This window comes from Agrilus planipennis, unplaced genomic scaffold (assembly GCF_000699045.2).
Source record: "Agrilus planipennis isolate EAB-ADULT unplaced genomic scaffold, Apla_2.0 scaffold46, whole genome shotgun sequence".
NCBI lineage: Eukaryota > Metazoa > Arthropoda > Insecta > Coleoptera > Buprestidae > Agrilus > Agrilus planipennis.
In genome coordinates this window covers 1,348,405-1,374,292 of record NW_020438933.1, presented here as the reverse complement: position 1 = coordinate 1,374,292, position 25,888 = coordinate 1,348,405, and the positions used below count along the sequence as shown (strand labels likewise).

The 25,888-nt window shown below is 33.9% G+C and overlaps 1 protein-coding gene across 3 annotated transcripts; it reads right to left on the bottom strand.

Moving 5' to 3' along the window:
• Window positions 1–2,406: 2,406 nt before the first annotated feature.
• On the bottom strand, window positions 2,407–15,008 carry LOC108744753 (trifunctional enzyme subunit alpha, mitochondrial-like). 3 transcript variants are annotated; one of them, XM_025974259.1, is made up of 4 exons: window positions 14,757–15,004; window positions 14,585–14,682; window positions 5,869–6,196; window positions 2,407–2,426 (listed from the first exon to the last, which is right to left on the bottom strand). In XM_025974259.1, the coding sequence occupies exons 1-4, from the start codon at window positions 14,809–14,811 to the stop codon at window positions 2,422–2,424; spliced, it is 486 nt and encodes a 161-aa protein (XP_025830044.1). In that variant the 5' UTR covers window positions 14,812–15,004; the 3' UTR covers window positions 2,407–2,421. The 3 variants fall into 3 exon arrangements, with proteins under 3 accessions (XP_025830044.1, XP_018336166.1, XP_018336165.1); XM_018480664.1 differs by lacking the exon at window positions 2,407–2,426 and adding an exon at window positions 4,199–4,221; XM_018480663.1 differs by lacking the exon at window positions 2,407–2,426 and adding an exon at window positions 5,476–5,606 and having other exon boundaries at window positions 14,757–15,008.
• Between the last annotated feature and the right edge of the window lie 10,880 nt (window positions 15,009–25,888).

Here is a 25,888-nt window from a genome sequence, read left to right as displayed (position 1 = left end):
GGAACAGCGAGTTCCGGGCGCGATAAGAGGAGCGAGGGGCACAGGTTGGGGATCTCCGCAGGACGGCGCGCGCAGGGACTACTCATCAATAGACGGGTGGATATAATAATGTTTGTTAAGAACCCGATGATATTAAGATGCAGGTGGTATTACTAATAAATTGCGTTTTGTTAAGTGGTGGTCTTGTTTTATCTTAACTATATACATTGTTGTATACTCTATAATAAGGGCAGATTATATAATAAATCATTCTCAGACAGTAATTGCTACCCCCACTATCGTTAGATAATATTTTTGCAGGGCCTGATTAACCCTTAGGCTAATTAGGCTGCAGCCTAGGGCGCGAGGATCCGGGGGGCGCTGAAATCGTGTCGCATCATTGCATCTACCCTACATATTTCAACTAGACCGAGACAAAACATTAAAACTAAATGCGCTTGAGAGTCCCTGATTTTAACAATAAATTTTGAAATTTTAAAAAGCGTGCGTACAACAAACACTGACTTGTTACTCGAATCGGTCGGTGGTTGAGCGAGTGGGTGAGCTGGCAACAGAGTGCCTAGTGCGAGTTTTGTTTAATCCGCCTCGCAATAACGGGCGTAAATTTTAACTTCATTTTGTATGGGAAATTCGGAATTTAAACAGTGCAACCTAGTTCTCGCGTTTGCCGCTAGATGACTCTGTGTCGATTGTATCGTATTCTATTCTTTATCGTCTAGGTTGCATTGTTTAAATTCCCATACAAAATAATCTTCACGTATACGCGCGTTTCTGTGAGGCGAATTAAACAAAACTCGCACTAGGCACTCAGCGCAGCTTGCCGCGCGCAATGAAACACATCAACGATGTGCGGGGACTCCCCGGTGTGGTTAATAGGTAGTATACTTTGCCGTGCTTCATTCATTTGTCTTATCTCTTTCGAAATCGTCGTTCATCCGTCATATCACGCGCTCGCGTATATTCGTTTTTGGTGATTGATATTTATTGTTCTTTCCTCAGTGTTTCCGTATTTTTTTAAGACTATGAGTGGTAATGAGAATAGTTCGATAGTAAAAAAGCCAAGTGGAGCAGAATACAGAAAAAAGGCAAAAGAAAAGGAAAAGAAAATAGAAAACATTTTAAAACATACTCGTAAACTAGAAACATTTTTTACGAACTCTGCAGAAAGGAACGAAACGGTGACGAATGCTGCACTGTCGCCAGCGATTTCTTGTCCTGGTTCCTCTACCGCGGACTGTTACGTTTCTCCATCCAACACTAGCCCTATAGTAGCGACGACGCCGACGATCTACAATGAAGACGAAATTCTAATAGAAGAAAAGTCGTCTATTCCATCAAGTGACCCTGCACTGTGGCAAGTTAATGATGAATTTCGAGATTATATTGTTAAAAATGGACTGCAGCAAAACGAAGAATTAGATTTTTCCAGATCAGAAAGGCAGTATCAAAATAAAAAAAGATTTCTATCTAAAAATGTATTTGAGAAAAAGCTTGTTAATGGCGAAAATGTGAAGAGAAGCTGGTTACTATACTCAGAATCCACAGGTCACGTGTTTTGTGGTCCTTGCAAATTATATGGAGGTACATCCGTATTTGCCAAAAGTGGATTTAATGACTGGAAAAATTCTAACTTAATAACTGATCATGACAATTCTCCGGATCATCGTAAATGTTTGGGACAATATGTATGTAGAGGTAATCTTTTACAACGACTGGATACCCAAATAGTCAAACAATATAATGAAGAAATAACTTATTGGCGAAATGTATTACTACGGGTAATAGAAACAATTAAGTTTTTAGCTTCTCGTGGGCTTCCATTTCACGGTCAAAATGAAATTATTGGATCTGCACTGAACGGAAATTTTCTTGGTTGTATTGAGCTTATATCTAAATTTGATCCTTTCATGGCTGAACATTTGGTGAGATTTGGACAAAAAGGCAGAGGTTCTCCATCGTACTTATCATCCTCTATAATCGAATAATTTATTTTACTTCTCGCTGACGAAGTTCGACTTTCGATTATAGAAGAAATAAAAAAAGCAAAATATTATTCGATTAGCATTGATTCTACTCCAGATACTTCCCACACCGATCAGTTGACATTTATAATTCGTTATATTTTGCCTGACGGAGAACCTGTCGAACGTTTTGTCACATTTTTACCCAATTGCGGTCATAAAGGTGAAGACATGGAGAAGGCTGTTCTTGCGACAATTGATAAAACTTTGGAACTTGATATTAAAGACTGTCGTGGCCAAAGTTATGATAATGCTAGCAATATGTCTGGTCAATACAAAGGTCTTCAGTCAAGAATTAAAGCTGTAAATCAATTGGCTACTTTTGTTCCTTGTGCAGCCCATTCTCTACAACTCGTGGGATCGGCTGCCTCGGAAAGTAGTGACGAGTCAGCTGCTTTTTTTACACTGGAACAACAACTATATAATTTTTTTTCTGGATCTACAAGCAGATGGCAAATTTTGTTATCTAAATTGGATGAAAAATAGACGATACTAAAAAATCCATCGAAAACTCGATGGAGTGCGCGAGCAGATGCAAGCAAAGCCTTATACAGTTCATACAAACAAGTTCTGGAAACATTAAACTCTATTTGCGAAGATGAAAATCAAAATAAAGAGATCAAAATAGAAGCAACAGGAATATTAGAAAAAATTAAAACTCTAGAAATTACAATAATGTTGTGCTTTTGGAACTCTGTGCTCGTAAAGTTTCAAATCGTTAGTGCACAGCTACAAGCAAGTTCTGTTGATTTATGCAACGTTGTTACTCTTTATGAGACATTACATGCTTATCTTGATACGTTGCGTGACGAAAAAGAGTTCGAAAATTTTGAATCAGAGGCAATCAAGAGATGCAAAGTGACCACATACAAAAAAGATGTAAGAAGAAGAAAGAAACCAAAATTTCATTTTGATGAAGCTAAAACGGGGCACATTGAGTTAGAAGGGAGACGATCTTTCATTGTTGATAATTATTATGCAGCTATTGATTGTCTTAAAGTGCACTTAAAAAACCGGCAAATTATTTATAATACAGTAAACACAAAGTTTGGTTTCTTATGGAAACTGCATGAACTAGACGACAGTGAATTTATTAGAAGCAAAGCAAAGGAGTTAAAACAACTATATGCCACTGATTTACAAGAAACCTTTGCAGAAGAATGCGTCCATTTGGCGCAGTTTTTAAAATTTGACACCGAGGCCGAGCATTCTATTTCTGCTAGGACCCCAAGGGGTTTGTTGCAGTTTGGTTTTCTATTTGGTAGCCTGCAGTCACTTGTCATGATTTTGGTCCTAAATGCGTGAGGTACTTTGCCTTTGTGTACGGTCAGCTTAAAAAATGGTTTGCCACCCTTAGGTCGAATGGCATGTAGATTAAAAGACAACGTTAGTTTCGCTTGCAGATCGATCTGGAAACTTTTATAGGTAGTATGAACCATGTTAAAATTTTCACACTACTACTCTACTCAATTACTACTTTTTAGGCCGTCCGTAACACACCTAGCGGGGGCGCGTCCTAATAATTAGCCTAGGGCGGTCAGAACTCTTGATCAGTCGCTGTATTTTTGTNTCATGATTTTGGTCCTAAATGCGTGAGGTACTTTGCCTTTATGTACGGTCAGCTTAAAAAATGGTTTGCCACCCTAAGGTCGAATGTCATGTAGATTAAAAGACAACGTTAGTTTCGCTTGCAGATCGATCTGAAAACTTTTATAGGTAGTATGAACCATGTTAAAATTTTCACACTACTACTCTACTCAATTACTACTTTTTAGGCCGTCCGTAACACACCTAGCGGGGGCGCGTCCTCATAATTAGCCTAGGGCGGTCAGAACTCTTGATCAGTCGCTGCCTACACCATTCTGACATCAATAGATTTTTATTTACGGAACTATGCAAAAGAATTAGTATCTATACACCTTGCCTATGGCCACGGTGTATGAATTACGAATTGACATTACCAATGTTTTTCATACAATTTAAGGTACTCCCGATATCTGAGACAAAAGATACACATTGGGCTGTCATTTTGGAATTCATGTTAACGGTGGACAATTTCAACACTTTACGAAAAGCAGAAATTTATTTTTCACTTTGACTTTTTTACAATGTTTCTATTGGCTCGTTCCTTGATAGGTAAACAAAATAGCTCGCTGATCAGATGAGCGACATGTACGTATGCGCACCAAGTTCCATCATACTACAACAGAATAGACAAAACAATTGTATGAAAACTAAAACTTGCAATCCGGAGCCCGACCCTGTGCATAATAATGTTTAGACGCCCATTGTGATAAAAATTAAATGGATAACTTCATTGCTCATCGCTGATAGTATACAGTATTAAATAAAGTACACCTTGACATGGTACAAAAAACAGAAAAGAAAGGAGAACTTCATCAAAAGGTAAACTAATATCCTCTGGATTGGTAATTGCAATTTTAATGAATTTCCAAACCACCATTACAGTATTGCCAAGGTGCCTTACCTTTTTTAAGGATTGTTCGCCATTACATCCCATTAGAAAAAATTAATTACACCGCCAGTAAACACACTGAATAGAGCAAAAATGTCAGTCATTTGGCGTACTTCATATACGGTCGTGCAAATCATTAGCATTATGCACTGACGTTTGATACACGCACTATTTCATACAACCCCATACAAAGAAACTGGTGGACTTTCGGACCACCAAACATTTACTTAATTTTCCTGTTTTATCAACTCCTGCATCTATCTCTGCATTTTAAACCGCCCTTTTCAAGTTAAAAATTGGAAACAACAGCAACCTTGATAATAAAATAAATTAATAGAATAAAATAATTCGAAGTGGTCTGTACTCTGTCGAAACTGCGATTTCGATCTTTTTGGATTTTATCAGCGCGTCGCAGACAGCTCCGACACAACACAGACCAACTTTTACCTGCTGTCTTAACAGCGCTTTTTATAAAATACCACAAATGGCGCTGTAAACGCTATCTGTAGTATGAAGCTACATTTTAGGATTACGTATGCTCCAACAAGGTCCATTTAAATATATGGATATCTACTTGCTGAAACGAATCCCTACCTAGCTAACCTCAACGTAATAAGCACGTTACCATAATCGAATAAAATAATTCGAAGTGGCCTGTATTCTGCGCGATCCGCGTCTGGCAGTTTCGATTAAACTATTGTATTAACTAATAACTAAACGCCAGAGAGATACAATTTTATTTCGAGCGGACGAATGCGGAATATTGGTTTAGTTATGTTAAAAACTTTTACGCTTGCACCATACAGAACTGCATAGAAATTAAAAATTAAAACAAACACAAACGTATATACAATACACATACTTAAATGAAAATTTTTGGATTATCGGTTGCTACTAACAGGTTAGCTTCTGAAGCTTGTTAAAAATTACTCGTTTTGGACGTATCCACCAGGGGCCACAGTTGGCGCGTGACCTGACGTGTGACGTTACACTTTACAGTTTTATACTGTAATAAATTTCCTTCGTATGTCGATAAGGATGTTTCAATTCAAAGAACGTTTTTTGTTTCAAAATAGACGTCGTAATATCAAGACTGGCGCTACTTTCACCTTTGAACATTAAAAGCGCTGTTTAAAATACAGCCAATATGTAAAAAATACTGACAGTATTACAGTTAAGAACATAATTAATTATTTATGCGTAAAATGAACGCAAATTAACTATTTATTAGGAACATGCATTTTTATTAACCATTAATGAAATTAGAATCACCTACATTTTACTTTTAATGATTCAAGTTAAAATTTGAAAGGGAGAACGATATATTCTTGAAGTACTATGATCTAGGTACAGACGTAAATGAGTACTAACCTAAAGCAGTTTTTTTATCATTTACTCCAATTCTGTAATGACACGATAAAGCTACTTCTAAACCACCTCCCAAACATGATCCTTGTACCGCAGCAACTATTGGTTTTGAACTCGTTTCTATCTCATTTAGTAATGCCTGACCAATTGTAGCTATACGTGTAGCATCTTCTTCTGTTTTGCAATTCTCCAACATCGATATATCAGCTCCAGCAATAAAGCAGTTGGGTTTACCTGATATTAACACTGCAGCTTGGACTGATGTGTCACTTTTTATTTTATGAAGTATTGAATCAAATTCTAACATTATCTCTGTTCCCAAGGAGTTTACCTACAACATATAATAAGTGTATTAAATTATAATTCTCGTGTTCGTTCCGTTACATATACAATTTAGATAAATGTACAGTTAATTAAGCATATTTGATACAGAACTTGTATTATAGGGAGCGGATTCATTTAAAAATAAAATAGAACTCGCACAACACATACGTATATTGTACTTCAAATAAGATGATACAATACAAATTACAACAGATATCAGACAATATTTTTACTAACAAAGTTAGAAGTCCAATCTTTACAATATAGGACTATAGTTAGATCCGACTATATTGCTCGAAAGTAGCGTTTTTATATAAACATTTATAGGTGTAAATTAGGTCAATTACCGGTGATGCAGAATATGTTTACACTAAACGGAGTAGCTAACAGAAAACATTTTTAGCAGGCATTATATACCTCTAATGGTTATAGACAGGGTAGATCCTTCATAACCCTTGTATGAGTTTCGATTAAACAATGTACGTATTAAAAGTAATCCAAACAGAAACGTAATTTAGATTTTAAGCATTTTGTCTCTTTTTTAATTTCCGCAGGCGAGTAATTGGCGGAGAAAATAATGTTTTACTAAAATATCTTCTTAGGTGGAGTGAGTAGATTGTTACAATTTTGATGAGTAAACAAACATATACAAGGACTTTTAAACACTTAGATCGTTTCCAGAACTATGGGAGTTAGAACAATTATTTATACATGTAACTTTTGTACAACATTTGTAACACTGTTGATTACTTGAGCCAATTAAAATAATTAACGAATGAACAAGAACAGCAATAAAGAAATGAACATACAAATTCTTACAGTATAGATGATTTGTACTTAATATAAGGACAAGAAGTATCTATGTATGTGTACATAGTGGTATTAGAAAATCGATTTAGGGAAGCAATTAGGAAATATAAATTGTAAATTTCATTTGCTTTTTTTTCTGAAATTCTATTTGAAAACTGTGCTTTCGGATTTGAGTTTTATTGGATTTCTATGTGTCCAACCAGCCCTCGGGTTGAAGAATGCCTATGATAATGATGATGATGATGATGATGATGAAACGTTGACTGCTTTTCATAAACTCGAATTTTTTTTTAAACTCATTAAACGATAGTAAAAGTTTAAGATTTAACTTTATCCAACCCATGGTAAAACAATGCCGCAGTTGAATTTAAGTTCAGCATATTATATCCACGTGGATGATAAAAATAATATAAGTAAGCATACTGGAATTATAACTAATAGAGATCTTTGTTACTTTGTGAAGCTCCATTATAATTTATTTTATTTAATTATTCTTGTAACTTTTCTATACTTCACTTTAACGTTAGAAATAAAACAGTATTTATTGTTTGTTCGACTAGCTTCATATTTATTAGGACATTTTTAAGAATCAAATACATAAGTTTTAACAAATACAACTGCTACAAGAAACAAATTCGGGGTGAATGTAGGTATACGAACCGTATTTTGTACAGTGTACATGTTGTCTGGAGTTCTCAGCAATAAATATAACGTTACTAGTAATTTACTAATGGATGAACTATAGTTGTTCAATAAATTTGAAAAAAGGGGGGAAACAGATACCACCATCCCATACAATTGATGGTTTCTTTAACTTCTTTGTTGAATTTTGGTTTAGTCTTTTTTCAATTGTTGAATTTTGGTTTACAGTCTTTTTTTCAATTGTTAAATCTTATTTGTTAATTGCTTTTTCCATTTTTAAGTCATAATCCTTAAAACTTTTCTTAAAATCTATCGGGTGTATGAAAATAAAGGGTTTTAAATAGCAGTCACGAAAATATATATAGAACTTATATATTTACGTAGTCGATTGTTTTTTTTTTAATCAATAACTCATTTGTTTACGTATATTATTTTACTTTAATACAACACACACATTCGTTTTTCTCTGTGTTTTATACGTTGTTTGATTTTAGAAATGTTTGAATAGAACAGAATATCGTTACGTCGCTTATGTACAGGTGTCGAAAAAGATGAAGTTCAGGTCATTTTCTGCAAAATCTGTGATGATACTGGCAAAAATTTCAAAACTGATGACAATCATATTTCTTTCATTAAGTGGGACCAGATCATAGAAAACATACCAGCCCCTAACATGCCAAAATTAAATTAATTATTAAAAATTAGAATGTTTATAGGAACAATGTAACTACAATAATAAAAAGGAACAAAACTGACTGAAACGATATTAAAAAATGTTAATAATAGAAGTTATATTATTCTTCTTGAAAGCAGAATAATAAATGGTACTATAGCACTGACAATAACAAGTCACCTGGAATTAACGGTATAGATAACAGGATACTAGAAATTGTAGAAGTTATTTCGAAACCACTAAGTATAATAACATACAGAAAACAGGAAAACAAAGCCCAGGCAATTCCAGTTTACGAAAAAGGGGATAAATAGCAAGCCACCAATTACAGGCTAATTTCACTAGCAGCAAATGTGACAAACATTTGTGAACATTAAAAAGAAGGTTTTTAGAATTTATCAATTTCTTTTAAATGAAAAACAGTCCAGTTTTTCGAATAAAACACTCCAGGAAAGATGCTATAGCTGTTCTAAATTAATCTATTGCGTACTTAGTATTTTTACTGACCCGGCAAAACCATACGTTAATTATACGATTTTACTAATAAAATGGAAATAGGTTTGCGTGACATAGTCAACAAGCTATTATGAAATTATTTGAAAAACAGAAAATAAAATGTAAACATTGATAATGAAATAAGTGAAGAAATGAATGTTGTATGTGGGGTTCTTCAAAGAACGGTTATTGACCCAATATTGCTTATTCTATATGTAAATCACATTTGTCATATTGCATGTCATGAGATAATTGTCACTTTAGCAGATGATACAGCAATTTTTTATGAAAACAATTAAAACGACTTAGTAAAAACAAAAAAAAGTTACAATTAATAATACTATTTGAATGGTTTATTGACGACATGCCGCCAATGTAAATAAGACTTGAGCAATACCATTTGGACCATCGACGTTTACCAATGGACATGCCTTAGCGGTCAGAATTGTGGTACAACCAAAGAAAGAGATGGAACGAAGTTTCGGACAATATCCATCTCTCTCACGATTGTGCGTAAGCGTGTCATGAAAGAGATAGCACTAGTCCTAAACCATACGCCTTCTCCTTCACTTTTCGAGCCAAGAAATTATTACAACGCCATACGGCTAAGGCACGTCCATTAATATATGTCTATGATTTAGACGTTATCACAATATATTCATAACGGTATGCTAGATCGAAGCACCAAAACAAACCCGTACTGCGCATTACGTCAGCCGAGTTACAGAGTTTGTTAACTGGTATAAAGGGGTCTCCTTCTTCGAAAAATTTTAAGGGTGACGCTCAAAGCTCAAGCATACTATGTTATCGACAGAAAAATATTTTTTCAATAATTTGTTTGGGTAATTTACTTCTATTTGAACGTTTCATTCAGTTATCGAATTGTACTGTGGCAAAATGTCACAATCATTGCAGAAAAACAAAATCTCTTTCTGATGTGATCGTTCGAAAAATCCAGGATTACAAAACCGCTGGATGTAAAAGGGAAGACATAATTAACATAAAAACCGTTTTGTAATAGTTTGACTTCTAATCTTTTTATAGTGTAAACGCACGAATACATACAGGCACTTAAATGTTTTAGCATTTGTGTTCAATACATTTTGAAGAAAATTTTATTGAAGTGCCAATGAAATAAAAATTGATGAAGTTGTCCCAAAAGATATAGACCTACATTACATCCGCCTACAAAGAATTTCAATAATAATCGCAGTATTTTAGGTGAAGAAAAATACAATGGTATAGTCAGCAAGTAAACCAAGTTGCACAGAAATAGAAATGGAAATACAACAACTACATGAAGGATAATAAGTTCATTGTAAACATTAATGTGATATTTTTTAACATTGTAAATTTTGTAGATCTAGTTGTGACAAAATCAGCCGAATTACATGAACAAAGAACATTTTATACTGAACAATACAATGATAGGTAAGAATACAAAAAACTGATTTATTTATACAATGTGTTTACATATTCTGCTTATTTTGCATTTGGAACAAACTGAAAATGAAAAACCAATTTTAAATAACATGTCTATCAGTGAACTAAAAGTAGAAAATCCAGAAGTCACTTATTTCATTCCAAAAAAGAGTTCTACATTCTAGTAAGTCTTTACTAGAAACGTTTAAAAGCCTTTAATAAAATAGGATCAAGAAGTACTAGAATTTCTTTTGCATACACACGAGGGATGGGAGGTTCCAATGATCACCCATCTGCATTGGATTTTCAGTATCGCTTGAAATGGTTTTTATTGGGGAAGAATTCTACTTCAGTTTTCACTAAGAAACAAAATACAACTCCAAGTGCGGAATTTTGCCTTCTACAGCAAGTGATTGTTTTCATAATAATTCTTGTAATAGTGATGATGTTTGTTTAACTCACAATATGCTTTCAAATGAAGCACAGTTATTTCATCTGATGTAATAGAGGATGAATTGGATGAAACCGAATTTAATAATTATTCCTTTCTTGAGCCTCATATTTTGATGATGAAACAGAAACTGAAAATTCAAAATTCTTACGAATATTTGAACTTTAAATATAAGTTATGTTATTAATGAATGTTATTAATGAATCTTTACGGTACATTGCAGACTGTTGTATATAAATTCAAGCATAAATGTAGTCTGGGTACAGCGACAAATAGATTCGATACTAATAGAGATCCAGATTAGATCACTTTTATATCAATAGGGAAACCTTTACATTCAATAATGGTCTAATCGAAGTAGCTGTGAACGCAAGGTATTTACTAAATTGACCGTTAAAACGATTGCTAAATTAAAAATGAAAAATATTGTAGCGAGCACGAGCGTGTTTGTGTGCGATCGGGCATACGTGTGTGTGAGCGGCTTATCGATTCGCCGACTAGCCGCGGGCGCCTTTCTTCATGTGCGCCGTATTTGTAAATGTGTGTCGTACCTGCATTCTGGGAAAGCAATTAAACAGTTCAAAGAAAAAGAAACTTTTCCTGGCGGTTCGAGAAGGTTCCCGAACGGAAATAAATAGTATTTAAAGGAAGAGACGATCGCCAAGGAGAAGTAGAAATAAATTGACCGTTGCAGAAGTGAATCGGGAAATAAATTGACAGTGATAACAGTGAAATAAATAGCGCAGTAATAGTGATATATCAACAGTAGTGTTTTTAAGTTCTTTAATAATTAGTGTAAATAAATAGTCTTGTCGTTATCATTCTTAAAGTTAATTTTGTTAAACCTACGAACATTACAATATAATTATACATTTTGAAGTGATAATGTGTTTAAGTAGAACTCGCACCTACAATAGGTTTCGTGATTTGAACAAAAAAAAAATGGACTGAAAACTGTGAAAGAAAAATTAACAATAAAATATTGAAAGTTCCAAACCTAAAGGTGTAAACAAATTAACACATCCCAACGTAAATGAAAAAAAAATGTTCTAAATCTAATATGAACATAGTAATTCTGTGAATACATGTATTTACCTACCTAACCAAATAACCAAATACTCTTTCGTTTTTCATCCCGGTTGTAAATAAAATAAAAATGTGATAATTGTAAATATCCTGCGAAAGATCCAAAACGGCAACGACCCGCTTGCAACTCAACTGACGTTACCTGTAAGAGTGAATAAGATACATGTATACATGCGCAACAGCATCCGTTGTGAATGTATTGTGGATGTAGATTTAGACAGCATTAATTTTGTAGCTAGAAATGGTTTGGTGTACATTAAACGCATTTAAATATTGATACTAACCTGCGTTGGCAATTACCTATCAATAATATGATGCTGAAGTTAAGAAAATTTTCTTCAGCAAAAATTTATTTTAGTATAGTCCACTCAATTCTGTAGTACGGAATGATTACTTGGGGTTAAGCGTGACACGACGCAATTTCAGCTCTTAACATAATACATAATGATATAATAAAAAGGATATGTCATGAACCTATCCATAGGAAACACTGTTTAGTCAAAGCGAGTTGAGAGTGTACATATGACATACTACGAAAGAGCAACAAAAACTGTCTTATCACATGAAGAGCTAGAAGTCTATGAATCACAATATACTGCGTGTTTCTGAAGTAAGTAGTAAGCTTGCAGGTGATAGGGCATGATGTAAGAAGTAAATGTTTGGTGGTCCGAAAGTCCACCGTTTTCGAGAAAAACGTATGTAAACGTACAGGCAAGAGCCAGTCCAGCTCTGATAGGATCACGCAGGGGGCAATTCAACTCCGCATTTCATCAGCTAATCATCGGCATTATCCGTGTTGCATATGTTTTGTAGTAAGTGTAACCGACAATGTATATTTTACAACCTATCTACAATGGCTCCTTGTTCTTTTAGTGTTGTAAACGTGTATGTATTTAGCGAATTGGTAGTAGTTGGGTAACATACCATTGTCATAGGTCAATAACAACAGTAGTTGGTACAATGGCTTCAGTACGACAATATTTTGGGACATGATACTAATTTACGGGGAATGCGAGAACAACTTCCAAAGTAGCACACGAGAAATAGCGCGGAACCATAGCTCTTTCCATATTACAGTGTGGCGCATTTTAAAGAAACAGTTGCTGCATCCATATCATTTACAAAGAGTGCAAGCCTTGCAAAAAACTAATTTCCAGCCGCGAATTGATTTATGTCAGTGGTTTCGGCAAAAAAATGCTGCCGACCCCAATTTTTTCCGTACGCAAATTCAGCAACGTTTTTCAATTAATGTGCGGTAATATTTTAGAATACGCTACTAAGTTTGTTTTACGGGCGAACGTACGTGTATATCTGTATGTTCTATTGTTTCTGCTGTCACCTCCTTATAGCTTAGCGGTAGAGTACTAGTGTGTAAAACCAGTGACCCGGGTTTGATTTCCAGCAAAGGAATGGCAGCAGCATTTTTTTTTCATTAATTTGAGGTCATCTGTAGTGGGTAAAATTAATTCAAAAATTTAGTTTTATACTAAAATGGAGTAATTTCTTTACTTCGTTTCCGCTGTACAGACGTTTTTATACTCGGTGTCAGCAAGCCTGCTATTGTAATCTACATTTAAGTATTCAACTCGTCTTACAGACAAATTCAAGTCTCGTAACAAATCATCTAATTCCTGTTGTTTGTTATAATTGTAATGAGCACTTGAAGTAAATAAAAACTCTGGGTCTTGATTGATAACTTTCAGATCTTGTCTTTATAGTCATGAGGGAAAGGAACAAGCATGTTTCTCGTTGAGCTATATTACGGTTTGCTACAAAATTTACAGTAAGGTACTGTACATTATTCTTAATTTTCTTTCAAAAATCTTCGTATATCTGCCAAACGTAGAAATCATTGCAAATTATTGGATTCGCGTGACAATATCGTTTATTGTAAATAGCATAGACGCTTTGTTTCCATTAAACCAAAGGAGAATAGGAAGGCATAATATATAAAACAATTTCAAAATGCAGGACTTACATTAATTCACAATAAATCTAAAATATAGGAAATTATGCTCATACTTTTTTCAGTAACTTTTTTCCTTGCGATTTAAAAATATACTGCACATAGCAAAACTTGTTTATTAAATTTTAGCAAACTTTTTTTTTATATCGATCATGAAAGTTATACAACGCCCACATACTTGGGCGACCGATATTTGCCAATATACGAAAAATGATTGAAGATTTTTTCATATAAGTAGGTAGGTATATTAGAAGTTTTGTTTTTTAATTGTACTTCACCAAATATTTCATTTTGTATTTTTTATATGCTGAGGCTAAAAGCTAGACAATTGGTTGGTATATGTTCAGGGCTTTTTTGTAGAAAACAATAACCAAAAAAATAACGTCATTTTTTTTCACCCTTAAAATTAAATCTAATTTTGAAAAAAATGTTTCATATGTGATTGGCATCTAAAAAATAACTTTCGTTTCGCGATTTCGCGTTGGTTCCATCCCAATATCTATTACAGTTTTTTTAACAAAATTTGGAATTTATTAGGGTTATTACCTCTTTAGGTACATAATTTATAATTGAAATTAGAGCCCTACAATTTATTATGACCCCAAATACCTAATCAATAAAAAAGCAATAAACGTAAATAGACGTCTGTGCAAATTTCATATGCTTGATTGGCTAGGCCCTTTCAAGAAGTACGGAGAAGTGTCTCCTAAAGTTAACAATTACTGTGATACCTCTCAGATATATTTTCATAATTATACTGTCATATAGTTTTTCTATTTTTACAGAAGTAATTCCTTAATCAAAAAATGATGTATCCTTACATGCTTGCTTTAATAAATGATGTATATACCTTTGCATTGGGAGTATCAATTGTAATAACTGCTATATTGTCCACTACTTTGGTCTTGGTATGCTTTAGATCATGTGTTGACACAAATCGAACAGAGGCTACAAAAATGAGTAAAATGAGTGCAAAGTACAAAAGATATAGAATTGCAATATTTGTAAGTACCAAATCATACCTGCCCGTCTGTTCTTTTGAATCACTTGTCGTAAAGTTCTAAATTGAAGCGACATACTTGTAATTTGTTTTGAAAAACACTAATAATGCGCTTCGAAAATAAGTAATTATGTGTATATGGGTTTTAGTAATTTCTTTTTCAATCAAGGCACAAATAATTTTTTTAACTTTACAATTGAACTTTGAGCTTATACAATAGAATGAACTATACAAAAAGAATAGACATGTAAAAGAAACATTTGTCAGCCGCATATATATTTGACGGAAGCATTCGGCCCATTTCGTGTAGCTCCGGCTGACACGCGCGATGGGTGATTTCAAAACTTTAAAACATGAGAGTGCTGCGCGCGTGTGAGGGATAAAGTTCCATAATTTGTAGGATATAATCATAAATGTTCTTACATGAACACTACAAACTTTATTCTAATTTAATCAAATTTACAAGCGCGAGAGAATACTGCGGATAAGTGGCGGATCAACTAATAAATAACTATAGCGATTTTTACATTTTTACGCGCCCCGTTTTAAGACTAGTGACTGACTGAAACCGCAGACCAGTCAAGATTTGAAGATGAAATTTGAATGAAACCAGTGAAGATTTGACAAGCCCGATATAACCAACTTCATAGATAGATAGATAGTCTATGACCATAGATATATACACACTACATGCACACTACCATAGACATATATTAATGGACGTGCCTCAGCTGTATGTCGTTGTAATAATTTCTTGGCTCGAATAGTGAGGGAGATCGCGTATGGTTTCGGACTAGTGCTATCTCTTTCATGACACGCCAACGCACTATAGTGAGAGAGTTGGTTTTTGTCAGAAACTTCGTTCCGTCTCTTTCTTTTGTTGTACCACAATTCTAATCGCTAAGGCATTTCCATTAGTAAGCGTCGGTGCACACTACGGTGCGCATTCATGGTGCGCATTAAACTAGACATGACGGTTGCGATATACTTAACCTCTAATATTTGTTATCGTTTTCATGTGATGATTATCTATGGTGTGATTTTTCTTTAATCTGACTTCTAAACAAGTGACTTATATTTTGAGTACAAAGCGTAAACTATGCCTTAAAATAGATGTGAATTAAGTTAGCTCTTAATTAATTATGGTGATTTTTTACATTAGTTGTGATTGATACTTTTGAGGGGTTTTTGCATAAATGAGGTGAATTGTTGTATTAGACACGCGAGTTGCTGTTGCAGAAGGGTGGAATATGTAATGAGAGGGGTGGGAAGGGAGAACAATAATTCACATGGGTATTTTTGCGGGATTTGTTGAGAAATGAAGGAAATTGTTGTATTGTAGACGTTAGTACAACATAAATAGTACCACACGATTTTACTTAATAAGAAGATTGGAAAAACTTTGGAGATTGTTATAGAACAAACAAAATAGCTCAAACCCCAACTCCAAAATACAATTCACTGCAGTTGTTCGAAGCATTTTTCGGTAACAAAGTTACCTTCTTTAGGGGCTGAAGTGAACTTCAGTAACCTTGTTACCGAAAAATGCTTCGGACAACTACAGTGTCGTGTTTTGGTGTTGGAGTTGGACGATTTTACTTGGCTAATACTACCTACCTGACAACTTCATGTCTCAACTCGTCTGTCAACTAATGTAAAAAAAGACCAAAAATAATATTGTATTTTACTAAATAGTGCATTTACTACATTTTGTTTTTTTTTTTATTTTGTATAATACTTGTTTATTTTCTTATTATTTAAGGTATCAGGCTGCATACAGGTTCATTACTATGCACCTCTGCAGGTTTCAATATTTACATGTATGTATGTATTGATACTACATCTTTTCTTTTTGTACCTAATATTAATAAATAAATTTAACCCACGTTTCGTCTTCTTATACGGAACTTTTTAAAGGCCACTATAAAATGGATTAGGCTATATCGTAGAGGAAGGTCGCCTAATATTAGGATAGTGCATAATATTGGACACCTATGTATTTTCCATAGAAAAAATATGCATGAGCCGCCATTTATTCAGAAGGCACTTAAATAAGTCTTAAAACAGGCACTAAATTTTTAGTGTATCAGGGGCAACTATACTCTTATAAATGACATTTAGACAAATGGTGTCGGAAGCCTGACACTTTATTTTTAGTCAATTCCACGATAACTGTACGGCGTTTGCATTATTTTAAGTCGCTTATTACGTAGATTCATTTTCCAGCAACGCCGTACAGATTTACTGGTTCAAGTGTAAGAAATCCTAACACTTTCCCTTAAATTAAGTCATATATAGCTTTGATTTTACATGTTATTTAATGATTTTAGTTTCACACCATGAAGGAACGAAATTTTATATTATGCCGTACATTTTATACGACTCACCGTGTAAAATTAATTTCTTCTGATGAGGGTAAATATTTTTAGTAAAAAAAAAGTGTAACTATACGGCGTTTGCATGGTTCGATTTCTATGCTCATCTTCAATGATTACACAGGCCAACAAAAAAAATGTTTGTAAAAACTTTTTAAACTAATTTACCTAAATCTTATGTATTTTTTAGTGCTGAAATCGTATTCGATATCAGTTTTTTTTTATCACCCACAATTTTCTCACAATATGACATTGTGTATTGTATATTTCAAAAAGTAGGGAAATATTTGATAATTAAAAATTAAAAAATTTAGTTCTTAATGAAGTTGCAATTTTCTTTTACAAATAATAGATTACTAATTATTAGATATATGTTTTTTTGTATTTTCTCTCTCTTCTCTCTGTAAAGTTTCTTGTATAGCTTTTTCTCCGATGCGAAGCATTCTGTTGCTCTCTGTTTACATTCCACCTTCCTTGCTATCGTTTCTCCATTTCTTTGATGCCCTGATGAAACTGTTCCCCTTGCTCTTCACTGACATCACCTAAGTTTGTAGGAAAGAAGTCAAGATGGTTGTGCAAAAAAGTGGACTTTAAGGCTCATCAGACAACCAAGATTTTTAAAATTGTTTATCATGTTAGACATGATAAGTTCATAGTTAGGATCTTTTACATTGCCCAAAAACTTCGTCACAACTTCTCTAAATGATATCCAAGCCTCTTTTTCCTTTGTACTCATCGTTGCTTCGAAGTTGGTATCGAGCATCAATTTACGAATATCAGGCCCAACGAAAATCCCTTCTTTCAGTTTAGCTTCTGATAAATGAAGAAATTTTCTACATAAATATTTAAAACAATCACCATCTTTAGGCAAAGCTTTTACAAATTGTTTTATTAAACCCAACTTAATGTGTAGTAGTGGTAAAAGAATCTTTTTGGGGTCAACCAAAGTTGTACGCAAAATACTCTTCCGACCGGGTGTCAAAGTTTTTCTTAAAGACCATTGTGTTTTGGACCAATGTTGATCCCTTGCTCTGCTGTCCCAGTCACATATAAAACATGGAAACTTTGTGAATCCCTTCTGTTGACCAAGAAGCATTGAGATAACTTTTAAATCTCCACACGGCATCCAATCATGAGCCGTATAGTTCATTTTGTCAAAAATTATATTAAGATTTTCGTATGTTTTTCTCATATGGACCGAATGAGCAACAAGCAAAGAGGCATAAGTATTTCCATTGTGTAATAATACACCTTTTAAACTTGTTTTTGATGAGTCTATAAAAAGTGTCCAATCTTCCTTTTTGTATTCAATGCCAGATTCGTTCATTAAACTGTCAATATCATGGCAATAAACCAATTTAATAAAATTTACTTTTATTTAATATTGAAATGTGAGAAAATGGAGGGTGATTCGACTTTTTCGTTATTTTCTTCGGAATCAGCACACCAAATTACATAGAAATTAACTAAAATTATTTAAAAAAGTCTTTTCGTCGTTTTCCTGTGTTATTTTGCAGTCCCGTACATATTTAATGTAGTGTAATGTAATGAAATTTCCTTATATTTCTAAATTAAATTTACCGCTCCGAAATCCCATATACTCTAAAGCAGTCCGAACAGAAATATCTTATATTACGTTATATTCGTCTTGGAAAATTTTTCCTTCTACCATACTTTCATGGAATTTTTTAAACTTTTAAACTTAATTGCTAGTAAAAATGTCGTCATTGAGAAAATTCCATCAAATAAAAATGTACGGCATCACTTTTTCTTTTTTTTTCTAACCTTTGAACAGTTGAAAACAGATGTGATATTAGCAATATAAGTACATAAATTTTTTTTAAAGTTTCAGAGAATTTTAAAAATGTTGGAAATTTATTTATTTATTAATATTTTGCAAACGTCGTACAGCATTAAATGATTAAAAATTATCGTGGAATTGACTAAAAATAAAAAATTACCCCGGCTTCGGGCGCCGTTAGTTTTGTACGGCATTATGTTCTAAATGATTATTTTTCTTCGCCTATACTTTTTTAGAAATGCAGTACAAAATAAATTTATCAAAATATCCACTTCAAAACTTAAAGTTTAGTTCACTTGCATACTCAGGTGTGTTGCCGAAAATTGACGGCATAATGCTTAAAGTTGTTGTCTGGTATGGTTCTACAATTCTATATATAATTTATAGTGAGTAATTTCACTCCTTGGATTTTTAGCTTGTGCTTGTAATATACAGGGTGTCCCATTTATAATCATTAAAAAAAAACATGGCTTCCTGACACAAAATACAACAAAAATTCAATTCAGTGACAATTGAGCTCGCAAATCGTCTTTGTAAATTTGAACGTGCAACTTGTTTCACTACGGGCCTAGATCTAGGCGACTAACGTCGCGCAGCTGATCTAGCGTGGATGTAACAAGTACCTACCGGGAAGAAGCCGAATGCACTTCCACGTTGTAAAAAAAAGTAAAAGTGAAAAAGAAAAGCGTACCTTTTATAAAAAATCTTGAAACTGTCCGCCATTCGTTTCAATGCAACCTGACAGCGGCGTACCCAGTTGCTGCGAATTTTGGCCCAGATACCGGGTATATTACGAATTATACGAAAGGTACTGGTAATGTAACTCACCACCAAGTGACGGTTGAATAAGAACCCTACTACAATGCACTATCACACTACTAATTGTCCTTATTGTAATAGTCTTTTATGAAATGACCACTAAATAAATAAACTAACACTAACAAACAAGTAAATTCTACAACAATCCAAAGCAAACTGAACAACCTGTTGGAAACTACGACATTATCTGTATTTATTCCAGTCACTTGCAGCAGTGTAATTATATGAGGTTATATCAATATTTGGCTTTTTACATTCAATGAAAACACAATAACCAACTTGGTCCTTCTGGATACATCCTTGTATTACTCCACGTGGGGTTAATGAGCCCTGCCATCCAAAACTAGCGCTAGAAAGAGCAATTTAACACATGTGATTGGTCAAAGTAGGTCTGCATTTCTTTTCGTACACTTGTACGTCATATTACAAACCTCTACCAAACGCTGGGTGACCAGGGTCGTTTGTGAACCACTTATATGTATTCCGTAATCGTTATAATTTCATTTCTGTGTAAAATAACATTATACTCGACGTCATGGGCTACTTTAGACCCACAGTTAAAACGTACGATGTTCGAATGGAGTTTTAAAAACACTTTGTTTTAACACATTTATTTGGTTCGGTTTTCAGGAACCTGGATTACACTTTATTATCTTAATTATTACACACTATTGATGGCAAATGAACAAGTTACATAGGTTTGACCTATAAAGTAGACTGTTGAATGAATGAGAAAATTATGAGCTTATATACTAATTGGATGTGTCATGGCCGGTGGTGTAATTCATAGGTAGGGGCAAAGGTCGCTGGATGTAACTCCTCCTCCCTTGGGATGAAAGACGTCCTCGTCTTCAAACGATTATGGGACGAAGGGATGCTGGAGATGTCTTCATTTCTCTAAGTTCTCTACCATGTTCTTCATTGGCTCGGTGTCGGTTCTTCTTGAGCAGAACAGACTTTATCCTTCCCTTGAGACACAAGGTAGCGATTAATGTGGTCAATATCACGAGCGAGAGGGTCGTGATGGCAGCAGGTCAACTGCTGTAGATGGACCGGAGTCTTCTCGATCTTTTGCAGCAGTGTTGCTATTTCTCGATGGTCTTGGGGGTAGTTGCTGAGTTTGAGAAGCCCTTCCTTCGGAGTTTGTAGGGTAACCATTCCAAACTGGACTTCTTTTTTTCTTATTGATGTAGTTTCCTTTTCAAACAGTTGCTGATTTATGATGGTCATTTTGTCATAATTAATCAGGTAGGAGCCGCAGCCATATTGCTTGTTATCAATGCTCCAATGGTTAGTCGTGGTTATCAGCAGGGTTCCGTTCCGTAACGCCTGAATTTCTTCATAATTTTGAATGTAGATGGTGGGAGACATGGACAATTCTGTGACATTTGTCTTAACTTGGTTAGAACAGTAAAATTGGTTTTTATCTACTACAGCACAATTGCTATACCATAGGATAAGGGTTTCATATTTGAGCATAAAGACAGAGGGTATTAAAAGGATAGTATTTTCTTTTATTAAGGGATATATTATGTTTAATTTGAATCGAATAGGTTTTACAATAGGGAAGCTGATAATACACAACACAGTATCATTTGACAAGATAATGGTTTGTTTGTTAAACTTTAATTGATTTAATGGTTCTTCTTCATCGGTAGACAGTAGCTGGTTTTTGAATAAATTTCTTGAAGATGTTTAATCATTTCGTTAATTTGGATATTAGGAATAGTTTCAAAATTTGGAATATTTTCGCGGGCGAAAGTGATTGATCGTTCCAAAAGTTGCAAATAGTTCAAGAGATTACTTGCAATTTGAGTCAAATGTAATACATTTATTTCTTTTTGAAGGCTAGTTGTTGCAGCATTAAATGCATTAAATGACTTACTATAATTTTCTTGAACCGTATTAATCAAATTTACGTAGTCATTAGAAAAATGATGGGCTAATGACAAATACAGGTCTTACTTTTCAATTTTTTCTTTTGATTTTCAAAAAATTTATACATGTTCGATTTTAATTCTACGTACTGGTCTTTATCTACTGTCCCAAACAGGAAATTAAGTGCATTTCCTACTCCGTTTATTAGTCCGCGAGGGTTTCTACGGATTTTGAATTTATGAAGGGTGTCATTAATGTTAGACAATACATTTTCTAAAGTGTAAAATATGTCAGATCTGTGTTGAAGTTTCAATACGGCGCTTCTTGTTATTAAGTCGGTACAGGCTTCCCGTGCTAAGGTAAGATTAATGGAATAAGCAAAGTTGTGATAGTGGAAAAATACGAGGGTATTTCCAACATTTTCGGATACATAGGTAATGTTACTGTCTAATTTTGTAACGTCAGTTGTCCGGCTTGTGCCAGGCTGAGGAGAAGGGTGATCAGGAATGTCTTCGTCATCCTGCAACAAAATGTCTTTTCTTACCCTTCTAATGTTACGAAGAGGTATTTTTCTAATTTTTGTTTATCCTGCTAATATTCCTTCAAGTCTGTCATTATTTTGGTCAATTTTGGTTGTTCTTTGAAATTTTGGGGCCATTTTAGATTTGTCAGATGTTTTGGTGTAAATTTCTCTTGGTAATTGAGGAATAGGGTCACTTTGTTGATTAATATTGTCTGAAGCTTTTTGGTTACTGTCTAAATTTCGACTTTTAACTTTTTTATACAATACTGAGAGTTCCTTGATTCTGATATTTATATAATTGCTAGGGTTGTTGAACTCAGGGAGTTCCAAGTCCGTTATGTCTTTATAGGGTCCATGAATTACTTCAAAGGGCCTAAATTTGGTGGTAGATTTAATAGAATTATTATACATGAAAATAGATTGTATCATTAAATTTGGAATTGTTTCTTCAGGGTTGGTTATTTCAAAATTGTTAATTTCTCTTTTAATGTGCCGTGAATTCTTTCAAGTGAACTGATAGTAGAAGTTTACAGAAATCTTTGAGATGGGGTTGTAAAATTCTGTCCCCATGTCAACTAAAATTTTACCTGGAAGATTATGGTGGTTAATTAAATGTCTTAATTTATTAACTATGGTAGTGCAATTTTTGTTTGTTATCTGATATGCTTGCGCATATTTACTGAAATGATCGAAATATTTCAAAAATATGTTGTTCTCAATAGTAAATAAATCCATCACTATTATTTCAAAAGGTTTTGAAGATACTTTGTATGGTGGTTTATAGGGGATTCGTTCATATTTTGATTTTAAACATACATCGCATTTATTGATGTAAAGCGTGATTAATTTCTTTAAATTTGGATAATAAAATTTTGTTCTGAAATGGGAATAGGTCTCTTTGATACAATTATGATTAGTATCATGATAGTTCGATATTAATTCAAGAGCCTTTTCTCTATGATAGGGTGTTAAGTCCAAAAGGGTTTTCGTAAAAGTTACTTTATTGTTTTGTCCATGTAATGTTTGAAATATGGAATGTTGAAAAGCGTCGTTAATTTTGTTGTCAAAATGAATTCCTACTTGGATGGGAACTTTAAAGGGCATGTTTGTCAATTGATGTTTAAGCCAGAATAAAGTTTGTTCGTCTTCCAAAGTAATGTTAATTCTGAATCTACCATTTGGTAGGGTTTTTGTTGTCAATTTACGTTTTTCTAATTTAAATGTGAACTGTAAAGGGAAAACCTGAAGGGGTTTCTCTTCTGATAATTTCATTGTAGGTATAGGATCTTCTTGGTTGGAATGTACAGTAACTAAGTCGTTATTATTATTGTTGGGTTCATTGTCATTAATGGGTTCGACTAATTCGGCTAATTGGGACAAAATTTCATCAGCTTCTTCTGGAGATAAAAAGTCTAGGTCTTGGTCTGAACAAGGGTTGGCGAATAGTGAATCTATGTCAAAATCGTCTTCTTCAAGAGCGTTTATTTCCATTCGCGAAAGTGCATGTGCTACGTGATTTTCTTTACCTTTAATGTGTTTAATTTCAAAATTATATTCTGAAAGTTTAATTTTCCAGCGGGCTAATCTGCTATTAGATACTTTTAGGTTTTGTAACCAAACTAAGGGCATATGGTCTGTAAAAAGGGTGAATTTTCTACCATAAATGTAGGGCCTAAAATGTTTACAAGATTCTACTACAGCCAATAATTCTTTCTCTGTAGTACTGTAATTTCTTTCAGCCGTGTTAAGTGTACGAGAGTAAAAAGCAATGGGGTGTCCTTCTTGGGAAATTAAGAAACCTATCGTCTTATCGCTAGCGTCAGTGGTAATAGAAAAATGTTTATTAAAATCTGGATAAGCTAAAACAGGAGCGTTTGTAATTAATTCTTTAATTTTGTTGATAGCCTCTATATACGAGGGGTCTTTAATATTAATTGAAGTATTTTTCTTTAGACATCTCGTTAGGGGAATGACAATTTTCGAATAATTTTTTATAAATTTTCTGTAATAGCCACTCAAGCCTAAAAATGATTTGAGTTCTTTTACAGTTTTTGGAACTGGAAATTTGTTGATGGAAGTAATTTTGTCGGGATTTGGTTTAATACCTTCAGTAGTGATTACGTGTCCTAAAAAGGGAACTTTTTCTTACAAATTCGGATTTATCAAGGGATACTTTTAAATTTGCGTCTTTTAATCTTTGAAAAACTTGTTTTAGATGTATTATGTGTTCGTGTAGTGATTTTGAAAAGATTACAATGTCGTCCATATAGACAAAAGCAAATTTGTACAAAAAAGTCTCGTAATACGGTGTCCATCATTCGTTGGAATGTAGCGGGTGCGTTTTTGAGTCCAAACGGCATACGTACATATTCGTAATGACCGTTGTCAATGAATAAAACAGTTTTTTCTGTACTGTCTTTGTAAAGGGATATTTGTAAGAAGCCAGAAGTTAAATCTAAGGTGGAGTAATAAGAATATTTTCCTAAGGAATCTAAACCGTCTTCAATTCGGGGTAAAGGGTATTTGTCTTCTATTGTCTTTTTGTTTAATTCACGGAAGTCAATGGCCATGCGCCATTTCTTTTTTCCTAAGGCATCCATCTTTTTTGGAACTATCCAAACAGGGGAAGCGTAAGGAGAAATAGAAGGTTTAATTACACCATCATTGAGTAATTTTTTAACTTGGTTTTGAATTTCGTCTTCAAGTTTTTGGGGGTAACGGAAATTCTTTTGGTAAACGGGAGAAACGTCTGTTGTCCTGATGTGATATGTTATCTGTGTGGTCGCAATTAACTTTTTTTGGTAGTCGCTAAAAATTGATTTAAATTCCTTGCAATGTTTTGTAATTTTATTTTTTTCTTCGTTGTTCATATGATCTAATCTGAGTTGTTTTATTACGTCGCAATTAATATTGTCATCAATCGGGGCTTTGTCTGAGTAAACGTATTTATCAAGGGTATCTACATCCATAGGCTCATCGATGTGAATGTTATTGAGACATTGCACATCAGCAAAACCGTTATCTACATTATAGATACCTGGTACAATTTGTTCATGGTCAAGTATAACACAAGATCCTTTGTGTAAATTAACTGGGATTTTGCAAGTGATGTTTGTTAGAATTTTATCTCTTGTCTCGTGAAATTGTATCTGTGTGTCTTCGGTAGTCAATGTATTGTTAGAATAATTTATTATTGCATTCATTTTAGTCAAGTCAGCATGACTAATTAATGAGTCGAATGTTGTATGAAAGTCAAAAACTGAAAATTCAATGTAGGTAAGTGTAATGTACAATTTGTACTGTCCTTTAGTCTGTCCGTGGGCCGTTTTAACTTCGAAGGGTTCTTCGTATAAATAATCAGAAAAATATTTGAAAGCTAAAGAAGAGTTCATGATAGAGTCTGAAGCTCCGCTATCTATTAAAATTTTACAGTCGTATTCGTTTGAGTAAATGTAGGGTAGTCTGGGTGTTTTTACTAAAGCATTGTTAATTTCTTCTAAGTCTATGTAATTTTGTCTTTCGAGGCCTGTGTATGAAAATTTTCATTTCCATTTTCATTTTGGTCGATGGTATTTTCATCTAATTGTGAGTCAGTACAATCGTCAGGTTCATAGAACGTATCGGTATCTATGATCGGTATCAAGAGGTTGGACGGGTAGGTAAGCATTTCCGTATTCGTCATAAACATATGGGTCTTGTTCAACGTTTGTTAGTTCTTCAACAAGGAAATTGGGTCGTTGTTGATTTTGGAAATTGTT

What these genes read in the sequence shown, in the direction of transcription:
- LOC108744753 (XM_018480663.1), bottom strand. Translation starts at nt 14,811, where the DNA reads ATGTCGCTTCAATTTAGAACTTTACGACAAGTGATTCAAAAGAACAGA. An exon ending in TCAAAAGAACAGACGGGCAG is followed by an intron (nt 14,683 to 14,756) that starts GTATGATTTGGT and finishes TCATTTTTGTAG; the next exon opens with CCTCTGTTCGATTTGTGTCA. An exon ending in TTGATACTCCCAATGCAAAG is followed by an intron (nt 6,197 to 14,584) that starts GTATATACATCA and finishes TATATGTTGTAG; the next exon opens with GTAAACTCCTTGGGAACAGA.